Below are 18,466 nucleotides of genomic sequence, written 5' to 3'. Positions count from 1 at the left end.
CTGAAGAAATTTTATTTTTCAATTTATGGAGATAGCACTGTTGGACTGGACTATGCCGATGGCTTAGGGCCGCACTACTTTACGCTAATATTGGCTAGCTTCAAACAAAAATTCTACCTTGATGTTTGAGAGTAATTCCTCATTAATAATTAATTACAGTATGTAGAGATTAGTGACCGTTAATCGATAGTTATTCAGATATCGTGAGGTGCGGTCGGGTGTGATGTAGGTTTCAAAAAAACGTTTTCTTTATCGTGCCAAAGTTTCGATCTTTTATTGGGATCATCTTCAGGGCCTGGGATTTACAAACAATGATTACATTTAACAAATACATTTAGGATGTGGAAAAGTGAATTTATATAATGCAAAATATATTTTATATTCAAACAAAGTTGGCACGATAAAGAAAATGATTTTCTGAAACCTATATCACACCCGCCCGCATCTCGCGATATCTGAATAACTATTAATTACAGTCATTAACCATTTATAAATGTCTTAAAATACTGACTTTTTCACGTAGTATTATTAACCAAATTTTAAAACATAATATAATTTAATTTACAACTCGTAGAAAAGGAATTAAAACAATTTTTATAGAACAGGTCGACTGAATTTTTTTGAAAACAATTCCAAATTGAAAATTTTCCTTTTCTCTATAAAATAAAATATACAAATACACAAATAACTCTCCAACTTAAAGGTTTTTATAAAAATGCTTATTTATTTGAGTAAAAAGTTACCGTAAACACCAATGATCGTGAGATCTGTTATAAATGCAGATAGTACAATAAATTTGACGTAAAATATTGCTTTTAGATAACTAGTTACTATTTTTATTAAATTAGTCACAAGAAAAAAACCCGCGTCTTTATAAAAATACTTAAATGGTAAATAATCGGAATATAGGCAAAATTTAACACATATGAATGTCAAAATTTCCTGGTCAAAATCCTTGGTCAATTTTTCTTATTTCTAAGGGCTGAAATTCTTCTGAAATATATTCGATAATTATTTTTGTAAAATGTATTCTAATGATATCATGTCGTGAGATAAAGGACATCACTGGAGCATTACGTCACTCACCTTAAATAATCAAAATATTGACAAAGCGAAACACATTGCCTAATGAGTTTTCATCTAGTTTATTATTTAGCTATATAAGTTCACGTTTATTACCGCGTACTACAGGTATGATTGCATAATAAGTTATTGATGTAAATGTAGGATGCTCTTCCGTTCAAATGGCAACCCCTCGTGCCAAACATTATCCAAAACACGGATGCATGAAATTTATGGACGGAGGTGCTTTGATAGGCTTAGTATAAAAAGTAATGGTTTTAATGAGCTTCTAGTTTTCAATGAAGACGTTTAAAGATAAATTTTCAAAAGATCTTGTCAGGAATGGGTAATAAACTTGCCTGACGTATTGGTGTCGGAAATTGTAAAAGTTTGTCAAGATTTGCAATCAGATTTATAGTACAGAATTTATACAAGGAAAAATATGCCGTTCAAAGGACCGAGTCGGAGATGTAACTGAGGTAGAGTAGAACTTTTTTCCGGATGAGTTGGAAGAATTGTCGAAATAATGAGGTCGAAGGACAAAACCGTAAACTCGCGAGAATAATAATTTTTTCAGCAAATAAGTTAACGGTGAAATGAAATATGATCAAAAAAAGATGAACCGATGAGTCTCATTTATGATTAATGTAGATCACTTTACTTTTTATTTTATTTATATTTTTTATATTTTTTTCGCAAAAGTTGAGGTCATATTAACCCTCGGGGTGCCGGTGTTTTTGAAAAAACAGCCAATTTATAAGTATCTCGGGTTCGAATGCAGGTCTGCTTGATTCGAACCCGGGACCTTTACCTTACAGTGATGAGCGCCGTATCAACATTTAAACCGTTGAGCCCACCGACGCCCCATCACTTTATTATTTTTATATTTTAAAACTGGGATAAATTTTTTCGGTTTTAGATAGAAACAATCGTCTTGAAAGATTATGTTTTAATCAAAAATAGAGTTTGATCAATTAAAACTAATTTCAAATCAAAATATATTTGTGAAATATTCATTACATGGAAAGAGAAGTTCTAAATGATGTTATGTAATAAAAATACCATTGCATTACTTTTTTAAATTGTTTCTACATTTCTCCCTCTTGACAGAAAAACCTTTATTACAGACTCTTTGTTATGAATATTGAATTGCCGCGATGGAAAAATGTATGAAATGATAACATTTACGTTAACATTTGTGCAGCTAAGGAAAGAGAAGAATCATTATTAAACGGGTATTTTTCTGAGTCAACGATTTTTTTGAAATCCTCGGTTATTATTTAGATGTTTTTATTACTGTAAGTCTTTCGTCCAGTATTTTTATATGACATTCTTCTGTTCGGGCTGAGTTAGCATTGTCATGGCCAAAGTTAATGAGTTTACTCATTGTGCCCTACTTATAAACCGAAATTTGTATTATTTATTTTTGTGTTAGTGTTATAAAGGGTTTTCTTGTTTTCTCTTAACTATCGAAATATGAGCTGCTCCTAGCGGATGAATATTTATATAGAAAATCGGACGTCGGTTTTCAGATTTCAAAGATTTAAAGTTAAAATTGTTACAGTTGGGAAGACAAAGCCAAAGCTGATGGTAAGGAGCACTACAGTAGCCCCTAGAAGAACGACCCCTTCTGTGACAACTACGACGTCATCAATAAGTAACTTCATTATTACGTATTCTTCAGGTACAGATGCAGCAAGACAAATCGATTTTTTTCCAATTCACAACGTCTTTCTACAAATTGCACCTGAGCATCCGGTTTCTTTCCAATTTTCATTTTCTTTGAAACTTTTGTATGAGCACGCACACTTTTATCCGCATCCAGCGCACAATTTTTTTATTATACACAATTTTTTACAGATTTATGCCTGATGGATTTAAAGTTTTTTGAATGCTTTTTAATCAGATTGAGCATGCAATGGGAAATTAATGTTCAATATACTGCACTTTTCTTTACAAACCACCAAGATTTTTTTTAATCAAGCACTTCTTTCTTCTCTTTTGTATAACTCTACTTTTAAGGGTATGTAATAGCATAAAAAAGTCTGAAATTTAAATATGTCCTAATTAAGCCATATTAATTGTTAAACAGTAACAGTAAATTGTTACAACTTTAACGCATCAAAATAAATTTTCATCATTAAGTTAAATTTGTCAAAATACTCTACTGTTACAAATAAAATATTGTGTACAATTCTTTTATATTTTTTATTTAATTGTGCATATATAGTGCATAACTTTTATTTCAAAATTTTGTAGTGAAGAATTTTCATATTTCAAATAACAAGTGCAAAATAACATTTGTAATGAAATTTATCATTTCTATGTATCCCAGAAATATTTTTTTAATATCCAATATAGAAAATTTAAAAAAAATTGATAAGGGATTATAAAATATTAATGCTTTTCTTCATTCATCAAGAATATATTTGTGTATGTGTACATATTAATGTGTGACACAATTTTTGCTACTTGTTCGTAGAAGGTTGAAGAAATTTAGAGAGAGCTTCTATTTTAAGGCAGTAGAAAAACGCCAAATCAATCTAAATCAAAGTCATGGGTGAAATATCGGATAAAATTCACCGATTTCATTAAATCTTGCATATTGAGAGCAAATACTACAAATTTTTATAAAACAAGGCAGATACACCACACCATAAAAATCGAATAGTTTGTATGTTTTTATTAAATTTTGATAGTACAATTTAGTTATGTTTTTTATCTTAAAAACGATTAACATATAGGATTACTCCTTCCGTCACAATACCCCAGGGTATGGAAATAAGAATACAAGGAAGCGGGGTTTGTGCTCCCCAGGCACTGCAGGCTTCTGGCTCATTGTACCTTCCTACTTCCTTAGTTCATTGCAATTAACTCAATCCTTCTTCTTAGAAGTATCAGGTCAATGACTATCGCTGCTAAAATTTCATTCCTTAAGCTTTTTCGTATGTCAGGTTAAATGTCCATTGAGCTGTTGCTTTGCATCCGAAGATGATATGGGTGGATGTTTCCTCCACGTCATTGCATAATCGGCAGATGGGATCATCGTTGTACATGCCCATGTTGTGTAGATGTTTTCTCAGATGCCAGTGACTGGTTAATAGTCTTATCACTCCTCGGAGCTTAGCCTTCTCCAATTGCAGCAGTGATTTTGCCAGTCTTGGTGAGGGTTGTTTCATCATAAGTTTACCGTGCCTAACGCCGCTAGAGTTTATCCACTTCTCCTTTTGTTTTGTTTGGATCCATTCTGCAAGAGGATTCTATATTTGTTTTTGTTATCGCACGTGTAGGTTCGGGGCCTATGTATGGTCTTGCAGATCTTCCTCGGGCCAGACTGTCTGCTTTGTCGTTACCCAAAATTATTCTGTGCCCTGGCACCCAAGATATCATCAGGTTATTGTGTTTTCCCAGGTTTTGGAGATTTTGGATGCATTCACCGACTAATTTTGATGTAATTCCTTTACATGCTAATGCTTTAGTAATTGCTTGGCTTATCAGATCTTATGATGATTTTTGCCAGTGTTACATATTTTAAGATTTTCTATGGCACAAGCGTTGATGGCATGTATTTTTCTGCTTGAAAGACCAAAGTGTACTTCCCTATTGAGTTTGATTGCTCATATTTTGGGCTTGTACAGTAAATACCCGATCCAGTTCCTTCGTTTGGTTTGGAGCCATCTGTATACCATATCATTGTATCTGATGCTCTCCTGTGTTCTTCCTCTCCTTTATAGTCTGTTGGGACTTTATAGGATGTTGTAAAGGGGGATCATATAGTCAGCCCCCATTTCCAAAAATAGGTGTCTGATTTTGTTAATTGTGGTAGTATGCCCGAAAATTGATCAATTCCTATCCAATTTGATTGTTTTTGGAGCCTAAATGAGCTTTTCTTAGCCTCTCCTTGTATAAATATTTCCAGTAGAGGTAGGTTTAGCAGAGTTTCTAATGCACTTGTAGGTGTCGTTGTCATCGCCCCTGTGATACATACGTTTCTAGTTTTTGTATACTGCCTAATGTTTGAATAGCTACTTTTTATTTTTATTTATTTAATTTTTTTAACGAGTGTTCCCAACAGCAAAGGTCATATCAACCCTCGGGGTGCCGATGTTTTTGAAAAAACAAACATTTGTAAGTATGTCGGGTTCGAATGCAGGGCCGCTGGATTTCAACCCGGGACCTCACAGTGATAAGCACGACTACAAAACGTTTCGACCACCGATGCCCCCCATATTTTGGGTCCTATTACTACCGTGTGTAGTCAATAGGCCATTTTTGGTTTTAATCCCCAAGATATGCCTAGGGTTATTCTGGTGGTCACAATACCTCCATAAACGACTGAAAAGAGATGGTAAGAGAACTCTTGAATGATTATTATGCTATTATTAATCCATAGCGGCTGCCAATCGGTCTGTTATGCTCGTACTGTCACAATCACAAATTAGAGTGCAGTCTGATTGTGGAAAAAGAGCTATCTCCCTGGAATGTGTTTCTAGCCTTTTTGTTTCTCTGGCGTTGTATTCAACTGCTATGATTTCCAAAAGAAAAACTGTAGCATATTGTATATTAACATATGAATTTACTGCTTCCGTTTCCATAATAACTAATCAATTTGAGTAAATGTTCTTTCTTAATTAGCCTGGTTTTATGTTGAGAAGATTTTGGCGTAGCGATGCGTCAGTTGTTGCCCAAATTCTGGGTGTGCTGTGCTCTACTAACCTCGATAATGTACTGCGTTTTAGGACCACTTTTGATGGAAGAAGAGGTAGTGGTCGACCGCTATATGCGATAGTTAGAGACGATCTGTTATGGCTCACCACACTACAAACCGTCATTTACGGCTTCCTTAAGAGAAAGTCAACCCCGAACGGTCTGTAATGTAATGGTGTAATCTAAAACAGTCACCAGGAAGCTCAATGAGAGCAGCATAGTCTATAGATGTCCCGCACCATTTCTCCACTACTGGAAATGCTTTGTGTACAATGGTGACTATTCGCAAGTCAGCATCTCGCTTGGACATTTAATTGGGGAGGGGGCTATTTTCTTCAAAGGTGAGTGGTTGGGTTTGTAGCAATTAGATTACCGTGACTATGTGTTGACGGTATGAGGTGGAATCAACGTCCATGCCCGTTCAGAACTGTTTATCATATAGAACTGACCTTAGACTGGACTAAGGTAAAATGAGAACCTTCTTCTGGAAGCTATGGCCCCATTTATTGAAGACAACTTTGTGTTAATGCATAATTCTCCAACTCATTTCACTTGAGTTATCACTATTATTGACGGATGTAGAGATTACCAAAATGAATTGCTCGTTCTCCTGACCTGAATCCTATAGAACACTAATGGGACAAGATAAATACGTCGTTCGCAGCCTCCAACAAGCGTTGAACAGCTCCAAACCGCTTTTTGTTTAAGGATGGGATTCTCTTTCACAAAACAAAATCCGATCACTTATTTACGCGATTTTTATAAGACTTAAGGTACTCCTAGAGGCCAGAAGAGGAAATACTCGTTACTAAGAGGAAAATTAAGTGATAAAGTGTTAATTAAATTTTAATCTATCACAAAGCAATTTTCTAAAGGAAAATAATTTTACAATTTTTTGTGAATTTTTTTCAAGCTATCACAATTAAATAATTTTTATTAAACTCATGAATTTGTCATCTTGATTAATTTAGTTTATATTATTAATAAATAGATGTAAATGGGGGCGTCGGTGGCCGCAACGGTTTAGGCTTTGATACGGCGCTCATCACTGTAAGGTAAAGGTCCGGGGTTCGAATCCAGCGGCCCTTGCGTTGGAACCCGACACGCTTGCAAATGGGCTTGTTTCAAAAATACCGGCACCCCGAGGGTTAAATTAAAAACAATACGAGTGTCCAGTTTTTGGTCTTTGAGTACATAACTCTTTTGATGTGAAGAAGATTCTTAGATGCATACATGTACAAAAAAAAAATCAAAACAGTAGTAATAGTGGAGTAGTTTCATATAAATAAATTTAAACGGCTACAGTATAATACATTATCTTAATATTGAAGCAATCGTAATATCATTTTTATGGTGTAATTTTTTTATTAAGAAAATCCATTGACTACACTATAAAAGCGATGAGAAGATGACAAGAAAATTATATTTTTCCTTTTTTTTCTAAATGAAGTATAACGAGATTGAATTAGAATGTATAAGGAATTTTTTTGTGTTGGAAAGACAAGCGTCTTTAGAAGGAACAATGAAAACAATTAGAAAGTAAAAAGGTGGCAAATGTGCCTTTTAAATGAAGCTCAGCCGGATGTAAATTCTTTACCTGAGTCCACAGCCTCACGCAGAGTACATTAGGACGATTAAATAGGAGACTGAAATTATCTTCTTACCGGGGCTTACCTAGTTAAAATACAGTTCTGTCTATAGACATGGAAGCGGCTTAGCTGCCAGACCCGCTGCGCTTTGCAACTAAAATCTGCTTCAGTTAACTTGGTAATCTACCCTTTTGACAATTGGTTATCAAAGAGAACTTGCCAATGGAAATGTCTAAACTCAATTCCCTTGGAATATGAATAAATAAAAATTGATCAATTTAGCTTCATTGAATAAAAATACTTTTAACTTAACTACAAGGAGGTCTTACTTTCTAAATTCTTCAATAAATTACCACAATTTAACCAAAAATACTACTACATTATTAAAATGAAGTACACAATAAAACAATTTTACAAATCTATGTCTTATCTCTATTAAATATTTTAATGTTATAGCTTTCACTTCAGCCAAATTAAGACTTTTGAACATCAAACTAATCTTTTGTAATTTCAAAATAACTATTTTTACCTTCAAACTGAACCATTTTTCTACTTCAAGTTAACCATTTTAATTACAAATTAACTTTAAATTTACATTTACGTTTTAGTGGTTTAGTGGTCAATTGACCAAGTTAAATCTTTCAAATAACTATTCTTTCCACGTAAGGTCTTGGTCACGAGCGGGATTCGAACCCACAACCTTCAGCTAAATACGCCGCTACTCTACCACTTGAGCTCTCGTGACTTTGATCCTCTCGGGCACTGCCGTTTTTATCTTAACCAAGACCTTACATTGGAAGAATAATTAATTGAACGATGTAACTTGGTCAATAGACCAATAAAACGTAAATGAATTAATATTTAATGAGTAAAAGTTGTACCACTTCATTAAACAGCTCTTCGTGGCAACGTCATAAATCGCTGAGAATCCAATCCGATTACACATTTGAAAATGACAAAAAGGAGGGAAAATTCGAAAGGTTGTGGTTGAGATGGAGAGTTGGTGTCCGAGAGGATCGAAGTCAAGATAGCTCAAATACAGTAGCGGCGTATTTAGTCGAGGGTCGTGGGTTCGAATCCCGCTCGTAACACTGATTTTTATCTAAACCAAGACCTTATATGGAAAGAATATTTAAATTTACAATTTTTACTGACTACTGTGGTATATAAGCTCATGTGTGCAAAGGCATGTACAGCCTATCAATTTTGCAGCTCGCCAGCAATTCCAGCTTTTGTATTATTTGCAATGAATGAAGCAAATAGGTTAAACTCTGCATATGTTTCCATTTAGGTACGTACACGTGTGGATTTGGCCTGTATAAATCCAAATCTAATCCGCGATCCTTATTACTACTCCTCGGGATGCCGGTGGTTTTGAAAACCGTTGTGGTCAGCGACGCCCCTAATTTGAGGTTAAAAATGTCCATTTGAACTTGAAACAACTACGGTTTATTTGAACTTAAAACAGGTTTAATTTAATATAAAGAAAATATTTATTTGAAGGAAAAAAGAATTTGAAAATAAAAATGTGAATTCGAAGTAGCAAAATTTCAATTGCCCATCCTTATTTTATTCCTGATCTCAAAATTTTAACTTATGTTTAATACACAAAATATACCTTTTTAAAATTTATTGATTTAGGTAAGCTTATATTTTCATTTTTTGAAATACTAAATCAACAAATTGTTATTTGTAAAACTCGTTTTGCCTGGAAGATCACACATTCCATTTCGAAATACACGGCATATGATGTACTTCCAATCAAAAAAATAAATAGAATAAAACAAGTAAAAAAATAAGAAAAATCGTACGAACCGCATTTCTCGGACGTCCGTTTTTGTTCAATGCTTCCCTTCTTAAGAAACATTTATAACATACATAAACCCTACATATTGTAAAATATGTGTGGTTCATACATTACTTTAAAACTTCTGAATAAAACTAGGTACCAAAAAATAATGCGATCGAGAGGGAAACACCTCTTTTAAGAATGGCACCATCCTTTAGTACATAGATGGATCTAGAACACAAGAAGATACAGGGAAGGAGTATTTGGACCCAACTACTCAGAACCCATGGGAAAATACACTAGTATCTTCCAAGAAGAGATTCATGCAATCGAAAGATGTACCCAACTCAACCTAAGTAAAGGGTATATATATATATTTTACGCAGGGCGGGTGACCAGGACCCGAGGGGTTAAAAGCCTAGGTAGGCTCGTACCCCATTAGTATATAGCAAGTAAAGGGTACAAAAACAAGAATATAGCTATCAGGACTGGGGAGGCCAACCAAGAGCCATGAGGACCTTTCCAGCTATCCCGGAGGTGATGATTCAAATAACATCTCGCCTTCAAAGAATTGTGTGCGGGGCATCCATCAAGCTGGAGAATCATTCGTTGTTGTTGCAGAGGAACATCATCTAATAGTTTTGGTAAAACCTCCCTAAAAAAATTGAAGAACAGAGCACCATATAAATTATTTTCGTAGAAATATGGAAATTAATTTATTTCCGAGAAATCCACACCAAACGTTGATACTGTGAACCACCTGATGTTGACAAGTGTACGAAATTCTCGGATTTTCCTCTGCCCCCAGTAAAATCTCATTGTCGAAATTACGCTGTCGGTTTCTTTTTACTATAACTTTGTCATTTTTCGACCAATTTAAAAACAAATTACACCATTGTTTTCAGCGTAAAAAAACCTTTAAAATTACATGTCGAGATATATAGAGTCGTATATGAAATTTTTAAGTTGAACTGGGCCTGAGGTACCCTGAATAATTTTTCTACCAAAAAAGGCAAAAATTTGAAACTAGAATAAAAAATATTAAACAAGTATTTTTTAATAGCGTCATTGATTCCACAGAAATTCAGCCGGGCCATCTAAAAAGAACACACTGTATATATTTTGCATATTATAAAGAATTTTATATAATATGTTTTATTACTGATATTATTTCAGCGTACTACAACCGATAAATAATTTTCTTTTGATGGCGTTTTCGTCAAAGTACCACTTTCAAACGTTGGCCTTTATTTTCAAACAATAACCTCACAGCATTACTAAACTTTCCATAAATTTAATTATAAAAGCCTGTAATTATTTGATGGCCGACAAAGGAAAGTCTGAAAATCAAATTAAAGTAGATGGAGTTTTCTGGGTCTTTGAGGAGGACAGTTATCATCTTCAAAGACCCCCAGTTTGACTCGCATGTTTGCTTGTAAACATTAAAAGAGTGAGTTTTCTTTATTTTTCCAGGTAGTCGAGTGGAAGCCAGTTGGTCAAGCACCTACTTCATTCTTGCGGCGCTCATCATCATCCACAGCCGGCCCTCATCACTCTAAACACAAAGACTGCTCCGATCTGTGTAACGATTTTAAAAATTGTACATCCCTTAGTTTTGTTTTAAAATTATACAATGATTTAATTAGAAGAACAAATTAGTGTTGTTCAGTAATGAAAAAAATTGTTACAGATTATTTATCATAATATTATTTTTGATTACTCAAATGCTTATAAATATAATTCATTTTTATTCTTAGCAATGCCGTTGGTTTATTCACGTTAGTGAACAATAAACATTTGCATGATATTAAACTTGAATTGGCGTCGTTTATGATAAAGAGCGCTTCCAGTCTGGATTAAAAGGTATCATCAAGAAATTAATGCATGCAGACTTTACACGATGTTGCATATCAACGACATTAAACAAACAAGACATTAAGACATAATTTTTTTTTTTTTAAATCGTCCAGATCAAAAGTTGCCGGTTACAGCAGGTATTGCCCGCGGCGTAACGAGGTGAAAAATGTTGGCTCCCTCCGATTGAATGAGCCCGAATTTCGCCGGGCTAACCAGCCGAGAAAGTTCGGCAAACTTTTTATAAAAATAATCTCAATCGGGCAGCCAACCAAAACAAAAATATTGGGATTGCCCGACCAACTTCACCGGCTTCGAGGTTTTCAGCCTGATCGTTGTCCCGCTGTTCCTTAAAAAAACAGTCCCATCCACGGCGGTTTAAAACTTTGAAATCCGTCTCGTCTTTTCCGTGGTATGTGAAAAAGTTCACTTGTTTAAATTTCGCCCTTTCGTCTTATTTATATATTTCTATAAATTAGTATTCAATCCAATTCCACACTGTTTAATTATACGCCATCTTTCGTTATTAACCTTTAAAAGAAATTCTACGCAAAAAAAAAACAAGTGAAAAACTAAAAGATAACAAAATATTTTTTCATTCAAAATTGTAAATGTTTATGTTCATTTATTCAAATTATTTGTGTTATTTCTTTTGCCTGAATGAAATTGGTATTCTTTAAATGAATATTACAATCAAGATTAAATATGACTACAGGAAAATTTACAATACTTAAAGTTGAGCAATACCTTCAAAATTTATTGATATGCCATAATTATCATTTAAATCATTAGTCATATTTAATTTTGATACTGTTTTTCTTATTTTTTCTCGGCCGGGTAGCTGGTTGGGGTTTGCTGGCTCCTCGGTTTTGACTATCTCGTATATTTTTCATTTCATTTATATTTTGCTTTTTGCCTTTCCATACTTGACTATAATGTTCTAATTCAATTAAGTTATAAATTAAATTAAATTATAAACCTAATCTACGTTTAGCGGAACACAAGAGTTCTCGATATACTGTTGAGACTTCGATCCCTTCAAATACACTAAAATTTCGTACAATATAACTGGAATCTGGCAAGGCGTTTTTCACCCCAATTCACGCTAATAAATACGTTCTTGCATAGTTAATTGGTTTAATACGTTTATGGGGTACTTGATATTCCACCACAGACCTATTCAGACTTAACTTTTCACGCAAATGAATACAATCACACATTCGAGTACCTACCAGAAATTTGATGATATACCAGTGAGTACTACCCTAATACACTGCAAATACATAATATATTAGCTAGAGTGTTTGCACTATATATTCAATTCAATTCAACACTCAATCGTACTTAAACGAAAACGCTAATAAATACATTCCGTCAAATTAATAATATTTTTTCAACTCACGTATGAGCCGGCTCTGTGTATGCGATTTGATACTGTTATTGGGAAAATTTTCAATATTCTGATTTCACATATAAACTCTATCAGGAATCAGCACGAATATATATATATATATATGTATGTATATATATTTAAAAGTTTATATATATACAGGGTGAGTATAAACGCACCCACGTTGATTTTCCAATGGTGCGTCAAAAAATGACTTACCCTGTATTATATATAAACTTTTCAAAAATATTTCTTTCCTTTTGACTAGAACTACACACAATGACACAAATACAATTAGCAATGTAATGAAAATAAAGAGAAATCGCTAAGTGGCAAGTAATGTTAAATACCGACTAATGATTACAGTAAAAGTAACCAAGAAAAACTTTGATCCTTTGTTTGTTGGTGAGAAGTAATTTTTAAAGATATGATTAATTCTCTATTTCCATGGAACAAATTATAACACTATAAATATAAACTAAATAGCAGGTTAAAATAGAAACCTAAAATTGACGAGGTTTATAGGTGGTGCGATATTTTTGACTATGTGGGTATTATAGTTTTGCAAAAAAAAAAGCTTTTAAATTTTATTGCAATATAGTATTTACTGTTGCATTCCTAGTTGTTTGATGTTTGTCAAACATAAAATTAGCACTTGTGTTTTTTCTTTGTTCTTTTCCCAGTTCAAGGTACAATGAATTATTTATAAGTTGCGCTCTGGGGAGGTTAGCCAGCTTTAGGAAATCTTCTTTTCGCGGAGATTTAGATGAGTGAAGGGAGACGAGGGCCCTAGGAGCGAAAAGGGCTCGGAGCCGAAGGGATTTGTCGCCCTTATACCCTCGATCTAGCTTCCGTGTTCAATAGGAGAGAGAAATCTAAGGCCGCAATCATCCGACTACAAAAAAAGGGGGTAAAGGAATAAACCAACGGCAATGCACAATCCTTCCTCCTCTCTATTGTTTCCCTAGAAACAAAATAAGGCCAATTTTTAACTCACACCTGTGATATACCTAGAGAGTTATTTAAAAGTCATCGAGGAAAATGTTTACACAAAGCGAACGTTTTTCTTTTGGTTTGTAAAGTGTGATTGTACAAATTTGTAAATATACGATTTGTAAATATATTCGGACTTTTTTGGTTTGTTGTTTCGGAGATGTTATCTCGAAAGCGGAACGACCATTGGAAATTTTACGTTTCCTCCACTGTTTCATATCAAAAATCTACTTATAGCTAGTGAAAATTTTAAAAAGAATTAAATGATATTAAATTGGAACTGTTTATAGGAAATATTATACAATTTCGTTATTTAATAATATAAGTTTCCCCCCAAAGCCATGGATTCACCTTTCGCCTTTACTCTTCTACATTTGCTCATCAATATCAAAGACCCATTGTCACGCTTTGCTGTTTTGGTCTAATATGAATAATTAGTAATGTAATATCAGGCTGATTTTAAATATTAACCATTCAAAAGTATAAATACAACGTCAAAACACTAAATTTTATGAGTTTAATATTATACTAAAATAGGAAAATTATAGTTGTATTCTTACATTGACAGACAGTGTATTTACGATTTTCATTTTTCATATTTAACATAGGTGCGTTTAGATGACAAAATTTTATGGTATCAATAAACTAACAATAAATTCAAATTCCACAGTATTCTAACTAGTGTAATTTCATTACCATCACAGAATTACCATTAATTTAATTAATTGCATCAAGAGCCATTTTGTAATGAACCTCATGTCATACATATAATTAATTATTTTTGGAGTATTGTTGATATTTGAAATGTAAATATTTAACTTTAAGAAATTTACGTTAAACAATCGTCATTTTTATAAAGAATTATCCCAACGCTATAAATAATATATTTATTCATTTTTATTTTTTTGACACAAAATTAGAGCTAGTAAACAAAGCTTATTTCTGGTATTAAAAAAGTAAAATTGATCTAAATTTTTGATCTTTCTTAAAGTCAGCCTGATACTGTAAACAATAAGTGCACATTTATTTTTGTAACGCTTTAATTTTGTTCTCAATAAACTTGTATAATCAAAAATAAATACCAAAATATCCACTTGTTCTTGAATGCGATATATTTACAGAAATATAGTAACCTCTAATATGTAAGTATTATTTATTCTGAGCAGATAGTTATTTATGTAAAATATATTTGTGCCAATATAACGAATTTTTAAAACAATCATTTTCCTAAAATATTATATCGATAACCTTTTTGCTTACCTTTTTCGAGAGACAATAGATTTACGAGAGGACATCGAATCTTTTTCTTATTCTTCATCCTTTATATAATATGTGTAATATACATATCCCAATTTATAGAAAAATTATCTATTTCAATAAAAATATATAAATACAAAATACAAATTTAAGACGAACGAGTTCCCTTAAGAATTCCTGATTTAATGAGTTTAAAGTTGTAGCTTGTTTTTAATGTAAACATTTTTTTCTATTAAGATTCCCATTCTTTAACAATATTTCTATATAATTATTTATGTAGCTAAGTTCATATTTTACACTTTTGTTCTCCCATAATGTTCTCCTTATCGTTTTTATAAATATTTTTAAGTTAACACATAAAGTTTATTTATTATATTTAGCAACATATCGGCATATTTTGTGGCATATTACTGCTACAAAATAAAATATTGCTTAAAAGTTAACACTTTACGAGTATAAAAAGTTCGTGTATAAAGTTTAAGAAAGGTAATTTTGGTTGTGTAAATACTGACCTACATGGCACTCTCAAAAATGTTGCCCCTACTAATGAGTTTTAAAACCATGTACTTAATTTCTCAAAGTCCGGTTAACAACGATGTAAAATTAACGTTCGAATGGTAAAGAAAATTGATTTCTTGGTTAAACCGGATCAAGATTTTCTCTTTTATTAAAAATAATGAAAGTAGTAGATAACAAGCAAAAAAAGACTCTTTCATACTAACAGAAATACGTAACATATAAAAACAAAAACGTTTTCACAACTAATTTAAATGTTCAAGACTATGATTTTATGAACTTCAACCTTTTGGTTTTTCTTAGTCATTGATGTACCATATAGGTTTTCTGTTTCATTTGTATTATTTTGAAATAGAATTCCAAAATCTTTATGGCTAATTTGGACTTAATATAATAAAATTGTGAAATAAAGTAACCGGAAGAGTGAAATTACAATTGATAGACGAATTTGAACAAAGACTTTTTTTAGTAGTAAAGTAGATAGACTTTTTAGTTCAATTAGACCTGTAATATGACCTCCGGAAAGATTCATGTCTGTTCACAAGAAAAATTTGTAAATATATAATTATATTGTGAAAATATTTCTTTAATGAAATATAAACTTATGATTGTTAAAACTGTGGCAGAAACTATAGTTTTGTAACTAGGCATACTCCTGTCAGAGTTCAAACAAAGAAAGGTATTAATTTCAGTTAGTGATTTTTGTACATTTCCTGACGTCATTGTCATTTAACAATTTTATTTTCCAGTTTTTGGCAATTTTAATTATGCTTTGAAGAGACGATCGTCCGACGGAGCAAGGTCTTTTACAATTACTTATATAAAGGCAAAACTTTTCTTATCTCGTTAAAATTCGAATAATAATTTTGCAATAAAAGTTTTCCTTTCTCTTCCTTAAAATCCCATTACCCCCTTCAAATTGTTAAGTACGTTATCTATAAATAGTACGTTTTAAAACCTTTTATTGGCTTTTTTTTTATAAAAGGTCGTGCTTGCAGGCGAACGTTTTAACACGGAAAAGGACACGGTCTTGGAAATGCTTGAGTGTAAGTTATGGTCCATAAACATGATGGAGAATACCTAACCTTTAACTATTTATAGATGGGGTTTCACAGCCACACTTTCACGTAGAGATCCAAAATGGAATAAGAAATATAAATGTCATCGCTTTTTGTAAAATTATCGTTTCTGTAGGTTTTTTTTAGTTCTTTTCTTCCATGTTTCTAAATTCCTTGGATGTGTTAAAACATCAAAAAAGTTTTTTTCCTTCACCATTCATATAAAAACATATTGTTAAATAACCTGTAAAATTTTTTAATCCCTAGCTGTACCATGTCTCTACTAAAACTAGAAACTGTTATTTGTCAAAACAATATAGTCTATAAGTGAAACGAATTTAATTTATCCATAAAAAAATTACATTTTTTTCATTTATTTGTTTGGGAGGTTTGGTTGAAAAGTATTAATTTAACACACATTAAGTAATAATAATTTATTTCAGGTCATGGAACATTTCAACTAAAAATATTTTTATATAAATTGAGAGTTCGCTTGTCTTATAGGAATTTAAAAAAAATCTGTTCATCCAGTGAAGGCTGAGCCCCTAATTGCCTCATTCAAAAAGGCTTATCCATAGATAATGATAAGGATGAGATGGGGGAAAAATCCCGTATGTTCAAGAAGCGATACAGACGAGAGAGAGAGAGAGAGAGAGAGAAACAGAAGCTAGTGGTGTGTCTGAGATCAGTGAGGAGGAGACGAGTAATCTGTATTGGAAGAAGAAAATGGAAATAAAAAAAAAGGTTCTTTGTTATTTCAAAAATATTACCCTGTTTACTTTACATCGCACGCCTTCTTTGATAATATTCCTTTTAAGGACAAAGACCCCATCCTCGTCCTTTTTTTTTACTATCCCATTGTTATCAGCGTTCTCTTCAGAAGATTTCTAAACAAAGGTCGACACTCTTCCCCCTTAGCTCGAATAAATCATAAATTAGGGTGGCTTTGACTTGCCTAAACACAAAAACACTTGAGCAATCAAACAATATAAAAGACAATTCGAATAACCCTAGTAGGCTTGTTTTTTATTTACTTCGGCTCGTATATTTTATTGTTGTCAGTTCGCATATCACACAGCAGTTTTTTTTTGTGTGAAATAATTTATAGATCTTATACGAACTACACGTTCCCATCGATTTATGTATATGTATGTACAATTTTTTATCATGGATGATTTTTATCGTATAGTGAATTTTGTTTTTTGAATTGATCAAGCCTTCCGAATGTCAATTTCAAAAGGATCATTAAAACATACTGATTTATAGTTACTTCCCTCTCTTTCTGTCCCACTCTCTTTTTCTATATATCTGTTGATTTTTGTATTTAATGATATCTCTCTACATCTATCCCTCTTTCTCTCTCGCACATTCTTTTTCCCTTTCAATTAAACATTCTTTCTTTTTCTCACTCAATACCTTTTTTTCTATCTCTCTCTTTTATTTGTCTATTTAAAATTATTTCTTTAAGTATATGCCTATCCACATATTTATTTAACCATTTCATGGGACGGACATTCCAAAGGTCAACGAAGAAAAACGTAAGAATTGTCGCTTTCCTGATCGATCTTGCGCAGATTTGTGACTTAAATATCTGGGAAAATTTGCATTTCGAAAGCAGGCCATTTTTTCGTGCAAAAACCAGGTGATCATTATTTATTTTTATTTTTAATTTTATTTATTTATTTTTTAAAATTTTTTTGGGCAGTGTTACCATGTAACCATTTTCCTATATTACTCTCTCATTCTCNCTGGTCTCTTTTTTATTTATTTATTTATTTTTTAAAATTTTTTTGGGCAGTGTTACCATGTAACCATTTTCCTATATTACTCTCTCATTCTCACTCTCACTCTCTCTCTCTCTCTCTCTCTCTCTCTCTCTCTCTCTCTCTCTCTCGCTTTCTGTCTCTCTTTCTTTCTTTTTATATTTCTATAAGTATATCTTTATCAATTTATTTATTTTCCAATTTTCATATTTGTCACTCTGTCTGTTTCTAATCTTTCGCTATCCATCTCTCTCCTTATCTCACTGTCTACCTCTTTCCTCTCTTTTGCCTTCTATTTTCTTTCTATGAGTAGACTAGTGCCTTTTGCTTTATCTACCTATTTTCAAAATTTACTCCCTCTCTCCGTCTTTTTCTCTCTCTCACCCCCTATTTATATCAATCTTTTCTATCGCACGTTTTTCTTTTTTTAAGAAAAAATACACTAACAGGCAAAAAATTTCACCCAACTGATGTTTTTTCATTTCCTC

At 32.5% G+C, this 18,466-nt stretch overlaps 1 protein-coding gene across 4 annotated transcripts in view; it reads left to right on the top strand.

Annotated features, from left to right (window-relative positions):
- LOC106668570 (lachesin-like) overlaps window positions 1–11,537 on the top strand; it is a 134,584-nt gene extending 123,047 nt beyond the window's left edge. For 3 of the 4 annotated variants that reach the window (XM_024226850.1, XM_024226853.1, XM_024226852.1), the window contains exons 8-9: window positions 2,627–2,746; window positions 10,621–11,537. In XM_024226850.1, the coding sequence (XP_024082618.1) occupies window positions 2,627–2,746; window positions 10,621–10,706 (206 nt within the window). In that variant the 3' untranslated portion in view covers window positions 10,707–11,537. The remainder of the gene's footprint in view (window positions 1–2,626; window positions 2,747–10,620) is intronic. The other variant, XM_024226851.1, reaches the window with a different exon arrangement.
- Window positions 11,538–18,466: the final 6,929 nt, after the last annotated feature.

Source organism: Cimex lectularius, unplaced genomic scaffold, assembly GCF_000648675.2.
Source record: "Cimex lectularius strain Harlan isolate CLEC.00 unplaced genomic scaffold, Clec_2.1 scaffold7, whole genome shotgun sequence".
Classification (NCBI taxonomy): domain Eukaryota; kingdom Metazoa; phylum Arthropoda; class Insecta; order Hemiptera; family Cimicidae; genus Cimex; species Cimex lectularius.
The sequence above is the reverse complement of the archived record's forward strand: the minus strand, read 5'-3'. Positions and strand labels throughout refer to the sequence as shown.